Raw genomic sequence first — 18,778 nt, 5'->3', positions numbered from 1 at the left:
CAAACTGATTTACAGTAGCCTATTGTTTATTAACAATATTTGAAAAACTGTGGTTACAAATGGATTGGTATAAAAAGATTTTGCTTGAAACAAACAACAAAAAAAAACTGTTTTTTTCTTGGAAATCTTTCAATCGAATAAAAAGATTTAGGCCTACCGGTACCGATTTGCAAAGGATATGACATGAGGACGCGTGTATTGGTTTGTGAAATAACAACAATAACAAAACACCAACCTAGAGAAGGGCAGGTAGGTCTGAAGCAAGCAGTAACGCAAACAACTTAGTGAGAAGACTAAATTTTGTTAACTCAATTTGTGTTTTTTACTCTTTTAGAAGGATTGCAGAGCTGAGCTGTGTCTTGCAGTTGCATTTACAAATTTACAGTCAAGTTGCAGTTGCAAATTTTTTTACGAGACTGCCAAAAAACCTATCCAAACAAAAAAAAATGACGGTCTGGGTGTGCGCTTGAGCAACGCACGTTAAGGACTGATCTCCATTCAGCGGGATCTAATAAATGGAATAATTCCCCAGCAACAAGACTTCAACAATCGGAAACGGATAAAGATTCGAGGATTAAGATTCAATCAATCAATCAATGGGTACCGTTTGAATCAACAGAACCCAAGAATCACTCTGGGTTTTTACGAAAAAATAAAAGGAACAAAACTAAAATCACAGTAAACTTAGTAGTCACCAAACTATCCCAATTCGAAACTTAGCCTATATTTCAAATGCTTAGAATTCGCAAGAGGCAAGTTAAGATCTCACTAAAAAGTAGAAAGTTCAAAGAAATTGAAGTACGACGGCTGAGTTTACCATATTCTAATAACAATTTGGGTGAAGCAGCCTGTCTCAAGGGTCGGCAACCTTTCAATATATACCTGTATGTGCCAGCTTCATGGCTTTTAATCATTCAGTGAGCCAACAGCAGAGCAGAAGCTCGAGAGCGGGGCCTTGAGGTGCTCAGTAAGATTCGGAGCCAAAAGGGTTAAGGTGTGCGCATGGAGGTACGGAAGATGATATTCTCTATAGGAGACGATTCTGAAAAGCAACAAGAACCCCTTTTCTTCTGGCATTTTTTGAAACACAGCTTCACGCAATTGTTGGAAAAAGAAACAATGAAAAGTCTGCTCCTCGAGTTATTCAGCAATAAACAAAGAAGGCAGCCTGAAATTATTCAAATTAGACATTTTTTGTTTAATTTTATTACACAGCAAACCTAAATAAATCTGTAGGCCTACTATCGAAATTTGGAGAATGAAATTTCTTCCTCACAGTAAGTTGCGGATATGTGGCAATCTGTTGTATTGTATACTCTTTTTGGCTAAATTAAGTTACATTTTATTATTCCTAGGTTGTTTGTTTTTAGCTATATACAGTATATTTTGAGTGACTTAATCACTACGATGACAAAAACATGTTATAATATAATAACTAAGGTAAGTGTTTTGATAAACTAAAGCAGTAAAAATAATTATATTAATAATACCACCTTGAAGTTATTTCTTTATCTGTATGTTGTTAATTTAAATCGAAATGACAAGCGCAAGAATCTCCCAACGCAAAAAGTTTATTGCAACTCATACTTGGTGGCGTTAATCCCTGTTTTTTTAATAATTTCAAACAATTTGAACGTGCATGTTGCAATTGTTTAGCACAAAATTATATTTGAAACTTTGATCTCATTGTTGAATTGAATTCAATTGTGTTTTCAACGTAAATTTTTTAGTCTTGATTTTGTTTCGACGTGATTTTCTGCAAAGAAGTGTATTTGGAATTAGTTTTTATCTTTTAAAGCGCCAAGAAGACATAGTTAGCCTACCTGTAAACTTCTTCTTCGTTTGAACATTTTTTGCCACTCCAGGGGTCGAGGGGCTCTGCCTTTTACCACACTTGGGCACTATGGGCAGTGGCGGCGACGTGGTCTAGATGTTTGAGCAGGTGTCGAGCAGCAATGTAGCATCATGCAAAACTAAAACAATAGAATAAACTAGATATGGTATCACTGCACTAAAATGCAGCAGTAACCCGTTTGAAGATTACTGGCAGACATGTAGCCTACGGATCTATGATTTTTAGAATCTTGGTTTTTCATCCCGATTCGACAATTTATAGCCTAGATATCTCAGATCCGGATCCGAAACAGATCTAATGTCATTTTACTTCAGAAAATTTGTTAAAAACTATTTCACTATACAAGTAAGTTAACATTTATACGTTTTGCTAACAGACACTTCAGACATGGCATGTGCTTGGCAAAGGCAGGCTACATCTACACGTAAGATACGCTTTAGGCAGTAGCGCACACATATGCCATGGTTCAAAACATCCCCAGGGTTCTGATATGTTGCCAAGAGATAATTTAAAATTTACGTTTTGTGTTCAAAATTTAAAAAGTCATACTAATTCAATATTAGGATTCGTCACGGATGCAGACCCTTTGAAATGCAATAAGATTCGTGTCCGGATCCTGGTCTTGTAAACCTCTGGCCACTGGGTTAGCTCTAGTGTTGTCGACCACACAGTGTACGCGGCCGTGTACGCGGTGATGCCACAACACTGCTGCGTGGAATTTTGACTGTGCGAAGTTAGCCCTTTAGACGCTATAATTAGTTTGGATGAGGCGCTTTACTGCAAGGTGTTGTGTAATTTACAGAGTGCAAATGCTCGGGCCGAGGGATCTACAGACGCGACTGTATCGATTCAACTCCTCAATGAAAATGGAGATGCCACTGAGTGGCACGTCCTTGACAACTTCTGGTACAATGATTTCGAAAAGGGGCAAACAGATAAATTTCGTATCACCGCAGAAGACGTTGGACTCCCAAAAGTGATCCGCATCAGTTAGTTTCATGCAATTAGGCCTATGTTTAAATTGATAAAATGTGATCTAAAAGCACTTACGGTGTTACTAAAGCCTGGGTGCAATATGTAGTCAAATTAAACTTTTAAGTTTTAACTACGATAACACTTTATAATTTACCGGTTTTCTTTCATTTTATTTGTATTTTTTTACTTACAGTATGTCTGCTTGCACCAAATTTTAATCAAACAAAGTATTATGACATATAACTTACTGTAGCATTATTTCATATTTAAATGTAGCCTAAGCTTACTGTTATTTCAATTGGATTTCTTGATCATGAAACATAACGAAGCACTACTAATATTTAGCGTTTACTCAAGAGCGTACGCAGATGGGCGATCATTGGGCTATGGCCCCGTTAAAAAAGTTTCAGTAATATAACGAAGTAGAGTACTGCATTTCACATGTATCGGATAGCACTATCAAAGCAATAAACAATGTTGCTATAACTACGCAAATACCAAATCCATGGCTCAATCCTCTCTGCGTACGCCACTGCTGCTACCAACATTGCATCCTTTCAGAACTGGACGGAGATGCCGACGCGAATGGGTGGAACTGCGAGAAAGTAATCGTCCGTAATCAAGCAGAAGAAGTTGTGTTTCATGTCAACGACTGGGTCTTGGACGAGATAGCAGTCGCTTCAGGCAGAGGTTATAATAAACTTTATTTCATTGTTTTTTTGTATTTCGCTATCAGTGGTTTGACAATCTATTTTAACTTCAGGGATGTTTTATGAAATCAAAAAGAAGTAGAAACACAAAATTAAACAAATTACACCAGAGGTCTTTAAATATACTCTTGTATTCTAAAATCAAGGCTAAAGTTGAAATTAAAATTTCCCCCTCTCCTCACCCACTGCAAAGTACAGTTTATATTTATCTACTCTTGTCAATAACATTCAATCCATCAAGTTTTGATACATTTCTTAGCTGAACTGCCGCAAAACGAGACACTGAAGATTGTTCGAGACATTCGCGAACAGGAGGTAGAAAAGAGCAATGTCACTTATCGATGGAACGTAGTTGGCACTGACGATTTACCTCGGTACTGTTTTGCTGATACGTATGAAGAGTTGCCTCCGCTTTTTCGCTATAACGATATCCAGTATGAAAACTTCAATGACCATAAAGACCTTGCTTTGATGAATGCTTTACTGTTTTCTGCTAAAGGTAACTGATACAATTGCAAATGCTTTGGTGATTATTTTAATTTCTATAATAAAACTAATCAACAGCAAGTCGATTTGCCAGCACAAACATGTTACAATTGAAACTTATCATTTTTTAACCATTAAAAAAATTGCCTTATCATCGAATTTCTGTTTTTGCTGTGGCCACTTTTTCAAATTAAAAGAAAGTAGCCTAACATTCAAAAAACCAGGCTGTATTATCAAATGACCGCATTGTTGTTTGCAGATTTTTTTGTGGATACAAGTGTAAAAGAGTACGATGACTACCTTGACTATATAGTGCATCCTGATTTGCCCAAAGATAAACCGCCGTTTCATGATAGGTAAATTACTAATCTGTTATCATTTCAAAGTTTTCCAACATTGAATAAAACCAAAAGGGCTGTTGAGAAAATAATTTGGGCCTGTTACCAATAAGAGGCCTAGGGTTCCCAAACAAACAACTTTTAAAGACAACACTAAGATTCCAAAAATTAGGCAACCTTTTTTGTTACCAACCTTCCTGGAAAAATTTAGTTCCTCTTAAGTACTAATTCGTAGAAGAAAAGTTTTTCATATTTTTTTCCACACATCTCGCAGCAGACGGAGTCATCAACGGTGTTCGACTGGTTGGGCATTTCCTCTAAGTAGAAGTTTTTAGGCCATGGACGCACACCCGGATCACCAAGGTTGTCATTGTGAAGACATGTTTTCTGTTGTAGTTGGTTTAAAGATGAAGAGCTTGGACGACAGATGCTAAATGGAATCAATCCCACTGCCGTGGCACTTTGCACTCAAGTATCAGATCAGTTTTTAAAAGCGGAAAAGGAGATTTTTCGGAACGGCGAAACATTTAATGAAGAGATGAAAGTAACTTTTTTCTATTTCAATTTTATGCAACTAATTGTGAATTTGTAAGCTTACCGATTACATGTATTTCGTAAATCATAATAAACAAAAGCTAGTAGGCCTATAACCTACTTACTTTAGAAATATTTGCAGAAAATTTAAAAGATTTATAAACTTTCATTTACAAAACCAACATGGTAGATTCAACAGTCTACTAAGTAGGCTAAGCCTACAAATAGGCTAAAAATTTATATAATTCATCAAGAGCCAGTGTCAACCAATAGAGAATTGCTATATTTATAACAAATAACTTAAATAAAAAAGAAAGGGAAAATTCCTCTCCTAATCCCATAAAATTACTTTCTTGGGAAGATTTCTCTCACGGTTAGGAGCCACTGCTTTACAGCAAAGATTTTACAACTTTAAAAAAATTATGTAAGAAAAGTGAACCGCTTTTATGTTTAAACTATTCTTTTAAACTACTTTTATGATGCCTTGGTTTAAGCGCTAGTGTCAATTTTGTTATTGTAACATTACATTAATCAATTTTTTGAGTGTTTGTAACATTTTTTTTATTTTAAGGCGAAACGCATCTTTATCGTCGACCACAGAGAACATTCCATGGGGGTAAAGAGAAACCAAACAAAGGGTGGAGATAACTTGTATTGTGCTGACGCCGTTGCGCTGTTCCAAGTGCAACCTGACAAACGATTTCTACCAATTGCTATTCTGTTGGAAGAAGATGGTGAAGTCTTTACTCCTTACGACAACGAGCATGATTGGATGTTGGCGAAAATTTATTTTCGAAGCACCGATTTATGTGTGCATGAAGTATGCAGCAATAACTACAGTATTATTGACTAACCATAACTATGTAAGACTAGGACACGCATCTAACACAAAGGCCGTGTTTTAAAATGAAACAGCATCAACTTGGGCATAATTTAGCTGAACGTCTGGTAGCCTAAACAGTATAAGGCTCCGACCATCGTTTTCATTGTTACTGTACCGGTACTTTGTATTTTGGTCCAACCAATACTAACCCTTTTTAAACCGCATTCATACATCAGGAAAAAAAAGTGTTTTACAAATAATTCTGGAAATGTAAATTAAAGAGAAATTGTCGAAACCGGCTAATAAGCTATAGACGGTGTCCGACAAATTGTTCGTAAGCAGTTGTTCGAAAAGCAATTTTTCGTAAGCAATTGTTCGTAAAATTAATTCTTCGTAAAACAATTTTTCCTAAAGCATTTTTTCGTGCATGCAGTTAAAATTTGATGTATAGGCTACGAAGAAACGCTTTACGAAGAATTGTTTTACGGATTTCATTTTACGAAAAACAGTTCACGAACAATTGTTTTACGAACAATTGCTTTACGAACAATAATATTGCTTTACGAACAATTGCTTACGAACAATTTGCCTATAACAACACTTCTAAACATAGGCGTAGCCAGGGGGGGGCGAAAGGGGCCATGGCCCCCCCCAAATTTTCGAAGTTTGGATTCCGAAGTTGAGCCCTTTGTTGAAAATATAATAAAATTTGCAGAAATTTATAACGTTTTCCAAGACATCTGGCTATTAACACCCCAAGGACTTGTTTTAGACACACAGAAAGACACCAATAAACTTTGCAAATCGTAAATCACGCAAAATTTTCTGGATTTAAGTTTCTTTTAACTAATTTGTGGAAGCAATTTCAGAATGGCTTACTCTGTTGGGTTTTTCTGTAGCTGAGTTTTTGGTGTTCTCTAGTTTTAGCCGCAGATTTTGACCGTTCGTGTGTAAGAGCTACCTTTAATAAGTTAATAGCTGTTTATCTGCTAATAAATTTCATACAAACATTATCCTAAAAGTGTTTCCAGAAAGCGCTATAATCCATTTATTTAAGTGTAATTTTGCAAAAATTTTCCGGGGGAGAATGCCCCCGGACCCCCCTAGAATACGCGTGCCTTCGGCACGCACTAACCCCCACCAGTTTCATTGTTTCCCCTTGCTCAAGCCACCAGGATACGCCACTGCACATCAGGTGGCGATGTTTTAAATCAAACACTTTGTCATTCTCTTCAATTCATCAAATATTTGGCCCCCCCCAAATTTTTTTCCTGGCTACGCCACTGCTTCTAAACCAATCCAAACCGAAGTAAAAATTCTCATTAGATAATTATGTTTATGGTTATGATATGATAGATGGTTATGATAGATGGTTATCATGATGATGCTGTAAATTTACTAAAAAGCTGAAAAGCAGTGATTGGTTTAATGTTAGTCTCCAGGTCACCAAACTTTTTTGAGAAAGGGTCAGGTAACTGACTGAGAAAGGATGCTCATGGGCGGGATCAGCATTTTATTTAGCAGCCTACGTGTGGTGGTGATTCAACAGAGTGGGTGAAATTTATTTATCTGAATTCAACAGTTGACACATTCGGTTGTTACAAGCAAATGAGCTGTAGAGAAAAAACTCATTATTTTATCACAAACTTTCAAAGTCACATATACAATAGGCCTACTTAATCCTTCAGAAATTGCTACTTTCAAAAAGTAGGCTATACATGTAAAGTCTTTTAGAATTGACACAGAATTAAAATTCAGAACAAAGTGGTTCACTCAACAGATTCGAAACATAAAATGCTGTTCATTTCCCATTACAAAGTGTAGTAGACAAGGTTTGTCCACCCGGCGCACTTTACGTAGCGTTAACTTTACTATTCTTATGCAGGGCATACCACATTCTTTGCACAATTCGGCGGGCCAGGTGGACAAACCTCGTAGACCGGATCCGGGTCATAATTTGGTGACCTCTGGCTTAGTCCACTACTACACTTTTTAATGGAAAAAGAACAGCAGTTTATATTTTGAATCCGTTGAGTGAACCACTAAGTTTTGAATTTTAATACTGTGTAAATTCTAACAAAACGTTATTTTTGTTTTTAACGCTCTGTTTTTAGTCACAGCAATGATTTTCTCCTCAACAACGCATAGTTTTAGTACGGTAAGCAATATTAAGCATGTATTGAAAGGTTAGCGTTTGCTACAAGTTCTAAATCATGGCGTAACTTAACCTGTTCTTCGTAGTGGGTGTATCATCTATTCCGAACCCACTTAGTGATGGAACCGATCGTTGTGGGAATGTTCCGTTCCCTTTCTCGTCGTCATCCCATTTACAAGCTGCTGAGACCTCATCTCCAAACCATCCCTGCAATCAACACCATTGGACGAATTAACCTGATTGGACCAGGATCAACAGCGGATATGACTATAGCTATAAGTAATATAATGTCGTTTGTTAGTGACCTGAAGAACTTAATCATGGTTATCAAGATTGAAAAAATAGCTATATTAAGGTTTTTACGTTTTGTTGATAGTTTGCAATCTAGCAAAGAAAAACATGAGTTTTAGGCTGTGCATAAACTAATAGGTTAAAAATGTGAGAACAAAAAGCGAATTCTCATGACACATAATTCCATTCTCAGCATTCAGCAACAAAACTTCAAGTTCAATTTCAGCGAAAAAATTTAAGTTTGGAAGATGACAGGCTAATTGTGATGTTTGGGGAAAATTGTCAAAATTTTTAGTCAATTTTAATGTATTTGAAGTCGCTGCTAACTTATATTCGCTACATGTGGAAAAATATTCTAACTTTAATGTAGACAACAGCTGTATGACATTTGTTTAACACCAAGCTAAGTTTTCCTCTTTTTTATATCCTAGCCTACATAGGCGTATATGTGTTGGGTTACTATTGCAACTTCAGTTTTATAAAAGAGTTTTTTTAAACGAGATTCTTTCAAATTAACTTCATACAATTCTATGCAATATTTATTTTGTTCATACATGTACGATTGTACGTGTATGATTCATATTCATATCAGATGGCTTAGAACTGGGAAAAAATGCATTTCGATTGTTTGACTTTTCGGAGCTCAACATTCCAAACTATCTTAAAGCAAAAGGTAATACTGTGGCATTAGATCTCAATGTATGATCAGAGAAATAAATTTGTTCATTGTACCGATTGGTTTTTAATTTTTTCACTCAGACTCTGTGAAAAACTGGCTGAACAAGCAATGTTTTAGTCATGATGTCAACAAAACGTATGTTGATAAACTTGTTTTTATTGATATTATGACTTTTTTACTTTTATCAAAACAGTTTTTAATTAACTTATTATTTATTCAATTAGTGAATTGGTTAATATTTAGATTATACATCCATATTTATTAGCTAGAAATTTCGATCACATTTTCTGCAAATTATACGACATAGAAATTAGCTAGAAATACTCTAAACTATTTGAATCAGAACCTTCCGATAATCCCCCTTTTAGGGTGAAACAAGCTGTAGACTTGCAGAGGTTTTAGAGAGTAATATCTGTATTTGATTTAACTTGTTTACATATACTTGAAAACAAACATTATTTTCTTAGGTACAGATGACGAAACAACCCTACCGTTATTCCACTACAGAGAAGACGTGAACTTATTGTGGGCAGCCATCGAAAAGTACGTGGCAAGTGTAGTCCATCAATACTACACTATGGATGAGGTAAAGATTTTTTAGTTGTATAATTTGCAGAAAATGTGATTGAAATTTTTTAAAGAGTTTTCAAGAACCACAGGCATACGAAGCCAGGTAGGCTACCTTAATCAGATTTAATATACTTAAGTTTATTAGAACATTTACAGAAAACAAAAAATATCTAAACAAACTAACAATGGCTAAATATTAAATTTATCAACAGGAGAAAAGCAAAAACTGCACAGTGCTTCTGACTTGCTCAACATTCAACAATAAGCACGAGAATCTTGTTGAATGCAAGAGATAGAGAAAAATTATTACATATTGTTCCTAAAAAGGACATCATGTGATGGCAAAAACGCTCAAAATTAATTTCCATCTAATTTTTTCTGTAAATATTGTAATAAACTTAAATATGTTAAATCTGATCAAGTTATGTGGCTTCGTATGCCGATGGCTCTACAAGACAAACTCTCTACCAAAGCTCTACTTTTCAAGAAGCTCAAAATCACTTAGATGAGTAAACCGATAGTGGTACAGCTTTGTAATTTTTTCATTCCATTTATCCAGAAGCTCTTTTAAAAATAAATTGTGTAAACGAATTTGAAATATCATTGGTTTTATAGAGAAAACATTTTTTTAAAAGTATTCAATGAACATACAATGACGGTTTTAACAAATTCGATTAAAAAACGCACAGAGTTTTATCAGTATCTTAACCTAATTTACTCCAAGAAAAGTTTTCCCCAAGCATAGGTTGTGCTGTAGAAATAAATAAAAATTAAATGAGTATTTGGCTTGTTTTAGTTTTATTGTAGAACCTTTTTATTTAAACGTAAGATGGTTTTGTAAAAAAAATTATAAATGTGTTGCAAGCGTTGACATCTATTTCTCTCTTTCAACGTTCCAAAGCATCAAGAAAAGATGTGTTTCGAATTGTTTGCTCCATAAATGCAATGATGTAGTAAGTGCTCAGTGAAATGCTGAATATAAATGAGGTGAAAGGAATGAATATGTTTCACCTCACTGATTAAAGTTTGCAAAAAAATAAAACAGATGCAATATGGCACCACATGATTAAAAGTATCTGATGTATACAAGTTTAAGAAAAAACTAAAGGTATATGTGATGAGCATGAGCAGTGAGCACTCACTTTGAGAAACAAGAAACATGTTTATATTGTACTTTGCTCTTTTAGGATGTTGTAAAGGACTTCGAGCTGAAGGAGTTTATAAGAACAGTGGCAATAGATGGTGTGCAAGCAGCTGGTCAAGGCTTGAAAGGGTTTCCCACCCAATTGAAGACAATTCCTGAATTGGTGAGATATTGCTGATATTGTTTCCATTTTTTAAATAGTTTGAGATAAAAGCAGCCAGTGTTTTACAGACAACAATGACATTCAAATCTTTGCTTCTACACATACGCTTGAATAGCCTACTGTGTTAGTTTTTAGAAACGCTTTCGTTTTAAAGCTTCTATACCTTGGATTTGTGTTGTTTCATCTGAAGAACAAGAATATACATAGATCAATAATGGACAAGAATACACAGTAACATAAAATTGTTTATTCAGGTCAATTATCTTACTGTGACTATCTTCACGTCTTCTGTACAACACGCTGCCTCTAATTTTGGCCAATACGAGATCTACAAGTTCATTCCAAATGCACCTGCTGGAATGCGATTACCACCTCACAAGAAAGGAGAAGTGAGCACAATTTGCGTTTGACTAAAAAAGTGTCATAATTTCGATGTGGCTAGGAAAGTTTCATAATTACCACTGATGTTTTTCATGAGATGACTTTAACACGGATTCAGTCTAAAAATATGTGATTGTAATTTTTCTAAGATTCTAATCTAGCTCCGAAGACCTTGGAAGCCTTCTTTCTCTACAACTCCGTTTAAAATAACAACGTTCCTTGGACATTTAATTAAAATAAAGTAATAAAATTAATAAAGTAATCGCCCCCCTTTTTTTAAATAATTAGTTAGAAGTATCTTGCATCCGCTAGTTCGGATCATGTAATTGTAACAGGAGGCTGGCTTGACTGGTCCCAGGCTTTGGCGTATGTCAGCTTGACTGACCCCATTGTTTGTTGTTTACATTTAAATACTTCGCCGAATGCTTAATATTCTCTTCCTTGGACAGACGGGATTTAAAAACTCCTTACAACATTGTTTTACTATCAGACAATCCGTTATAGACTTATATAAAATAACCAAGACAGTTGATTTATTTTTAACTTTGTGCAGAGTAACTTTCAAAGAATTGTAGATTGTCTTCCAGACACCACGATGACCCTACTACAACTGGGAACGACTTACCTCCTCTCATCATACTCTCCAACAGAGGTTGTTTGGTATTTTGTAAATTGTTTTTATGAATAAACAGCAGTTTATGCGAAAATTTGATGAAACAATCTATTTAATCTGCAGTGAAAATGATGTTTTGCAAGGATGTTAGAATGTACCGTATTTAGAAACAGGTCTCAGCAGCCAATTACTCCAAAATGTAATTAACTCCCGGGAGACTTAGTTTTTGATAGCTCAAGTCCCATACCCGTTAGGCTATGTTTTTTTAGAATGAACTGGGAAAAGTTGGTAACTAACTGGTTTACAAACAATGCAGAAGTTGTTTAAGATATGCAAGAGCATTGCGTATAGGCCTATACGGTATATTAAATCGGAATTTTTTGCCACTTGTATGTATTAAGCCTACCTAGGCTACAATAGCCTATGAAACTGCTTTTCCATCAAACTATGCCAAAGACTTCTAGTTTCATACAAGTTGTGCTTTATGATAATTTTAACCTCTAACAAGATTTCCGTAGCCTATATTCAATTGCCATCTGCGCTTGAAGCAGATTGCGCATCAACATGGGTTTTTCCATGAGTCACTGTTTTTAGATAGCTCTCCCAGTGTCGTCAAATTGTGTTCGGTTCATACGTGGATGTTGTCATGCAATCGCCTTGATGGTTTGCCTTCTTTTCTCTTTCCGTTACCTTTACTTCCATGCAATTTTTGCTGACTCCATATTTTGATCTTTTTCAGTATAGAGTCGTTTTAGAATTTTTGATTTTAATATTGCTGCAACTCCGTTGCCTACTTATTAAATAGACGCAAGCTTTAGTGCACTGGTTGTAAGCCAATCACTTTGTCACATTAAAAGTTAGCTTGCCATAGGCTATCCCTGTTTGCTGATTGTTGCCAGTCTCATAGGCCTACTTGCAGCTCATGTTGTGTTAGCAACCAGAAATAAAACGTCTCCAGAGAGGATGTGAATCCCAAATCTCACCCTTCCTGCAGTGTGTGACGTTATGTGCTTGAAGGTAGACAAAAAGATTGGATTCCTTGTTTTTCGGTCCACTTAGTCGAAATTCAGCTACCGGTCATAGGCTTGAATAACACAAAATACTTATCAATGATGGTGGCGTTACATAGGTCCAAAAGGAAGCGAGAGTTGAGGTTTACAAATTTTTTACTAAACCACTGATCCGGCCAACTTGTAGTTTTAAGGACGTTGATAGACTATAGGCCCGGCCTTCAGGAAAAGTTTTGGGCCCTCAAAATTTTAAACAAAACATTTTTTAACAACCATTAAGTAAATTAGTTCGTTTCTGTTTAGGTGTTTCTTGGAAAATTTCCACTGCAACTGTTTATGGAAGGAGAGATTGATGAACACCAAGAAGCGTTCCGAAAAGACCTGGATGACATAACACGATCTATAAACGCAAGGAACGAGAAACTCCCACTTCCGTACACCTTCCTCTTGCCAGAGAAGATTCCAAACAGCATTGGAATTTGAAAAAATACACTGACAAATTAAATATTTACAAGAGTTCCATTTAAACTTATATTTAATCACAGTAACAGTAACGTGAAGAAAAATATCTCAGTGTAGAGATACAAAATGTTGATGCAGCATTAATTTCAGCACTTTAAGGAGGACCTGAAATCGAGACTTGCTTCGTTACTAACAAAACTTGTGTTTCTGAATGTTAAAGGATCCGGTAATTATCCAGGGTTTGGAATCTGACAACACTCTACAAACTAAAATGCAAAACAGATCGTTAAAATCTACACTGTGAAGTAAAATGCAAAAGTCATGAGAAAAAGCAGTTTACATCATTAAGTTATTATATGAGCATCTGTGCATATTACTAAGCATCATTCAAAGCTTACTTCGTTTTGTGATATATGAACTTATACACTCACAGTATTATATTATGTTGTTTGTATTTTATTTAAGAGATTTGAAGAATTTAAGTTACAGGACTTTATCATTTTGTGATGTCATTCAAACTACCGCATTTATGGCTTGTAGGTATTATACCTACAAAGTCAAAAGTTATTCAAAGTCAAAAGTGTGATCTTAAAATTGACCAGACCAATTTTATACCTGAACGGCATGATCATCATTCCGTGAGCTTGCCAGCTGTTTTAGACTGAATGTATAATGGACTTCTTGCTGACTGTTTCTATTAATGCTTTTGAAAGAAGAGTTTTAAAATAAGTTACATAAGAGCTTGCAATGTAGTCTACTGTACTGTATATATCAGAGTTGGATCAGTTATAACTGAATGAAATTAATTACATATATTCAAGTACAGTACCGTAATAGTAATTCAGACTTTTTGTTGTTGTTCAAAATTAAAAAAAATGGTATAAATTACAATTACATTTGGTAAGTTGCACGCATGACATCAGTACTTTTGTTAAGCCGTTAGTTGGGGTTTAAAAGGGACTTCCACATTGAAACCTAATTTTTATCAAATACAATTTTACTTACAGTACCTTTGATAAAATCCAACTATAAAATATCATCAATGAACATAAATATTGAAATATTTAGTATTTGTAATTGAAATGTGTAATTAATTACATCTCCTTCAGTCGGCAGTTGTGAACTGATCAAGCGACAATTGAGCAAGTGACAACTGAGCTAGCAACATTTCAGCAAGTGGCTGAATTTGGTAAATGATGAAACTGAGTAAGTAACAATTGAGCAAGTCATAACTTGGCATGTAGCAAGTCAGCAAATTCAATTTAGCAAGTCATGACCAAGCAAGTCCGACGTGAGCACGTAAATCTCATTTGCTGACTTGGCAGTTGCTGAAATGTATAATTGCTGAGTTGAAGCCCTTGCTGAGTTGTCGCATGCCGAGCGGTCCGACAACCGTAATTTATCACAATTCAAAATAATTGTAATTTGCAAATTTCAGAAGAATGTAGCCTACTGGTAATTGTAATGTAATGTAATTAAAAAATTTGATGGTATATTTGTAATATATAATTGAACCGAAACCTTTACAATTGTTCTAACTCTGATATAAGTTACTACATTATATAAGTTACATATTACCGTTTTGAAATAGTTACAGTAAGTTATATAAATATAAGTTAAAGCATTGGTGTGATATATGTGATGTGTATAAATATAAAGAGTGAAGGAACAGCTTAGAACAAAAAATCTTAAGTTGAGGGTTCAAGGAAAGGGTCAAAGAATGACTTTTATAAGCCATCAAAAAATCACACAAACTTTTTAGTAGGGCTATGCACTGTTTTTGAAGTCTGAGCAACTCTGCAATGAAAAGCAAATTTTGGAAAGTAGGTTACCATAAGTTAATCAACGTAAGCTAAATATGAAAATCAAAATAGCCTATATGTCACAACAGGTGAGCCCGCAAGAAAATTTGGATAGGGTTTGGGTTAACTCTAAGTTTTTTTTAAAGTTTTGTTGGGTCTCAATTGCCTCTTTTTCATTTCTTTCTTATTTCATTGTGTTTTTTTACCCTTGATTTGATTACTATCATTAGGAAGCTGCGTTCATAACCAGTGATTTACCGATAGATCTGATGTACCTTGGTTTGATTCCAGGTAGGGTTACATCAAAGACTTAGAATGACTTTGTTTCTGGACAACGCTTTATGTGCGATACATTTCCAAGGTAGTAAACTGGCTTTTCCAATTATTGTGAAAATATCATTGAATAGAACCATGGTGAAGATACTGGAAAGTTATTAGAACTATATTTTTTTCAATAAAAGCTTGGTGAAAGACAATATGAAGTGTTAAGCATTAGAAAAATGAAAGTATAATGCCATAAAAGCACACATGCCGAACATCAAGATCTTTCAATCGTTGAGAGATGACAAAACATATTTTATCCTCCAAAAAATGTTTTAATACCATTCCCAGCCAGCAAGCCCGACTGGGGCTCTGTAAAAGTTCAAGTGGGCACTCGGGCTTGTGGACATACCATGTGGGAACACAAGTCCAGTTTTTCATGTTTGTTTAATTAATTGCCCCAAACGAAGCTCCATCTCTTAATTTCAACTTCATATAATTTAGTTTAAAAAAGAAAGCAGAAAATACAAGCACTAATGTGATTGAATTTGGGCAGCCCAGTTGTAAAATCATCTCAACATGTATGATAAGTGGGGTTGTCCAATATTAAAAAGTGTTTTTGCGTAACAAAAATATTTTTATTGGCTGCATAAAAACAACAATAATTATTGCAAGGTGTAGCGCCCTGCGTTTCACCTTAGGTCTTTTCAACGTTAGTTACCGTCGTGAAATTGTCGTTCTTTTGCTTATTATGCAGGGAAAGAAGCCATTCTTTAGATATCCCTGATATTATGTAACGCCACCTTTACAAGCTTACATGCTTTTAGGCCACTCACAACATTTCACCATGAGCTAAATAATTAACATTGCATTGTGACAACAGAATTTCGTTTTGTGGCAATTGCATTTAAATAGAATACGAGTATGTACAATTGTACATGTTACTTTCAATACAAAACCATCCCTATTATATGCCATATGTATGTAGTTTTAAAACTAAACATTTAAACGGTCCGGATGTTTTAAACGCCATGTATCAAATTGCTTAATATTCTATGAATTCAGGAAACTTTACTTTTGTGAAAATTTAAATGCATGTTCCAGTATCAAACTATCATTATTATGCCCTATGCCAGGGGTGGGGAACCTTTTTAGTATTGCGGGCCACATAAAATGAGGAATAAAGCAGGCGGGCCACTAAAAATTTCGAAATTTTATTTACAGATAAAAAATGTAGCGAAGTAGACAATGATTTATTTCACTTTCACAGCTAGTGGGATGGCTGAAAGTTTTTATTTTTGGTGAGTCGTGTGATGTCTGCTGACACGGAAGATGTTGCAACTCTTAACTGCATCTCCACGTTTTCATCAGTCAGTCTGGAGCAAAGCCGACTTTTTGTTAGATTCAATTTGGAAAAAAACTGCTCGCAACGCCAACGGTAGGTGCTTCCAAACAGAGACACATATTTCAAAGCATGTTTCCGCATGACTAGAAAATCATCAGCATTTATGTAGCGTTGATAAAAGTTGAGCAGTGGAATGTTTTGGTACATCGCTTTCAACGTACCGTCACTCTGGAGCTCTACTACTTCATGTTGGAAGTTACTAGGAACATCAGTTGCAACCACATTGAAAAGAGAGGCAAAATATTCTTTACTCTTTATTTAAAAAAATCTTGCATTAAATGTCTTCGTGAGATTGACACATATATGGGCAAATATTTGGCTTTTGTAGAAGGCTTTTGCTCTTGCAAGGTACGGAAATGTGCGGTGTTATTGTTTTCAAGTTGTACTTTCCACAGATGTAGTTTGGCTTCAAATGATTTCACTTTTGCAAACAACGAGTTCAAAAGCTGACTCGGTCCCAGCAGCAACTTGACGTTGAGCTCGGAGAGGTGCTTGCTAATGTTAGCGATAAACGCTAGGTCACACAATCATTGGCTATCAGTGAGTTCAACGACATGGTTTCCCTGATTATTTATGAACTGATCGATTAAGCCTCTCAACCAAGTCTTCACCACGTGTTCTTCCATGCATAGATTCCAATGACAATAAATTTTCTTGTATGTCAAAGTCTGAGGTTGTTCCTCGAATGAAAATTGCTAGCTTGGCGGTATTGGTTATGTCGGTCGACTCATCCAGGGCAGTCGACTCTCAGGGCTTTCGACTTATGTCGGTCGACTCATCCATGTGACAATGCATTCTTTCACGAATTCTCCATCTACATATGGTTTCAGCTTCTTCGCTATCAGTTCAGTAACTTCATAACTCGTTCTGGCAATATCTTCATCCTGTTTGCAGTACCTTGACAAAGTGCTCTGCTCCGCTTGTAACTCCCTTCTAAGGACATTAATCTTATCCTGCCTCGCCTGTCCTGTTAGCTGTTTCAGATTACCATGACAGGAGTCATAATGACGCTCTAAATTTGATTTCTTCTTTGCTGCTACAGATTTACCACAAACAATGGACACAGGTTTGCCACTTACTTCAACAAAGAAGTACAAGTTTGTCCAATCTTTCTGGTACATTCTGCTTTCATCACCAATCTTTTCTTTCCAGAAGCCATTATACAACGTAAAATTTTGCTAATTTGAAAAGTAGGCTACTCTACAAAACACTTTTCGCGAATAGCATAACTGACCGATTAACAATAACTGGTCACACTGTGACGGTCACATTATGACATAGCCTACACATTGTGATGTACACATTGTTGTTACAAATGGCTTTCTATGATGGATTAACTAGTCATAGAAGGCCATTCGCAATATACCGAAAATGCAGAGCCTCCTCTTTTTTGAACTGTTGTTTAACAGTGTTGTACGTTGACGCCGTCAATTTGACGGCGTCATTTGACGGCGTCAACTTTTTGTTGACGCTGAGGCTAGCGCCGTCAATTTATTTTTCAGTTGACGGAAGTGATAGCGCCGTCAACTATTTTGCTGATTTTAAGCGTCAAGCGCTAAGCGTCATTTTTTGTTTTCATGGAAAATCTCGTTTCACAATAAGAGTTTCACAATGTATTCTGGCCAGCGCGACTCATCCGAATTACCGGCTTTTGCGTTGGTTGGAATGGCTCCCTGGAATACATGCGGAAGAAGTTCGCTAAATGGTGATCACCCTTGTATTGAGAACGAGGGATCAGAGACAGAAAGCGAAAAATCCATGAATGGCATCGCGGACGTTGAATATACTTTATTTCAAGAGCTCTATGCCCCTGAAAAGAGCGATGTTGGTGCAGTGGACCTCGTTAAAAGAGTTATTCATGCTAAACTATCACAGCACGCTTGGAACAGTGATACCTTTTCGACTAAACGTTTTCAACTTGTTTTTGAAATACAACACACCAATACCAACCAGCGCTGCTGTGGAACGCATGTTTTCACTTGGAAAGGACAATATGTGCAGGGGCGCCGGAAGCGGGGGGGAGCAGGGGAAGCGGATGCCCCTTGCCCTCAAATTTCTGTGGATGGGGAGGGAAAAGGGGACAATGGTGCCCTTTTAAGGTCATGTAAGCTACTGCACACT

At 36.0% G+C, this 18,778-nt stretch overlaps 1 protein-coding gene across 1 annotated transcript; it reads left to right on the top strand.

The window, feature by feature from the left end:
• Window positions 1-1,381: 1,381 nt before the first annotated feature.
• On the top strand, window positions 1,382-14,811 carry LOC145784528 (allene oxide synthase-lipoxygenase protein-like). The gene is made up of 14 exons (XM_082596400.1): window positions 1,382-1,440; window positions 2,658-2,844; window positions 3,392-3,568; window positions 3,800-4,039; window positions 4,286-4,382; window positions 4,761-4,908; window positions 5,470-5,718; window positions 7,963-8,155; window positions 8,760-8,840; window positions 9,314-9,432; window positions 10,604-10,723; window positions 10,978-11,112; window positions 11,658-11,756; window positions 13,031-14,811. Exons 1-14 carry the CDS (start codon window positions 1,408-1,410, stop codon window positions 13,208-13,210), a joined length of 2,058 nt encoding a protein of 685 aa, XP_082452526.1. The 5' UTR covers window positions 1,382-1,407; the 3' UTR covers window positions 13,211-14,811.
• The last annotated feature ends 3,967 nt before the right edge of the window (window positions 14,812-18,778 follow it).

This window comes from Aplidium turbinatum, chromosome 1 (genome assembly GCF_918807975.1).
Source record: "Aplidium turbinatum chromosome 1, kaAplTurb1.1, whole genome shotgun sequence".
Lineage (NCBI taxonomy): Eukaryota > Metazoa > Chordata > Ascidiacea > Aplousobranchia > Polyclinidae > Aplidium > Aplidium turbinatum.
This window is presented reverse-complemented; position numbering and strand designations above follow the sequence as displayed.

What these genes read in the sequence shown, in the direction of transcription:
- LOC145784528 (XM_082596400.1), top strand. Translation starts at nt 1,408, where the DNA reads ATGACAAAAACATGTTATAATATAATAACTAAG. An exon ending in AAACTATCTTAAAGCAAAAG is followed by an intron (nt 8,841 to 9,313) that starts GTAATACTGTGG and finishes TTATTTTCTTAG; the next exon opens with GTACAGATGACGAAACAACC. An exon ending in CACCTCACAAGAAAGGAGAA is followed by an intron (nt 11,113 to 11,657) that starts GTGAGCACAATT and finishes AACTTTGTGCAG; the next exon opens with AGTAACTTTCAAAGAATTGT.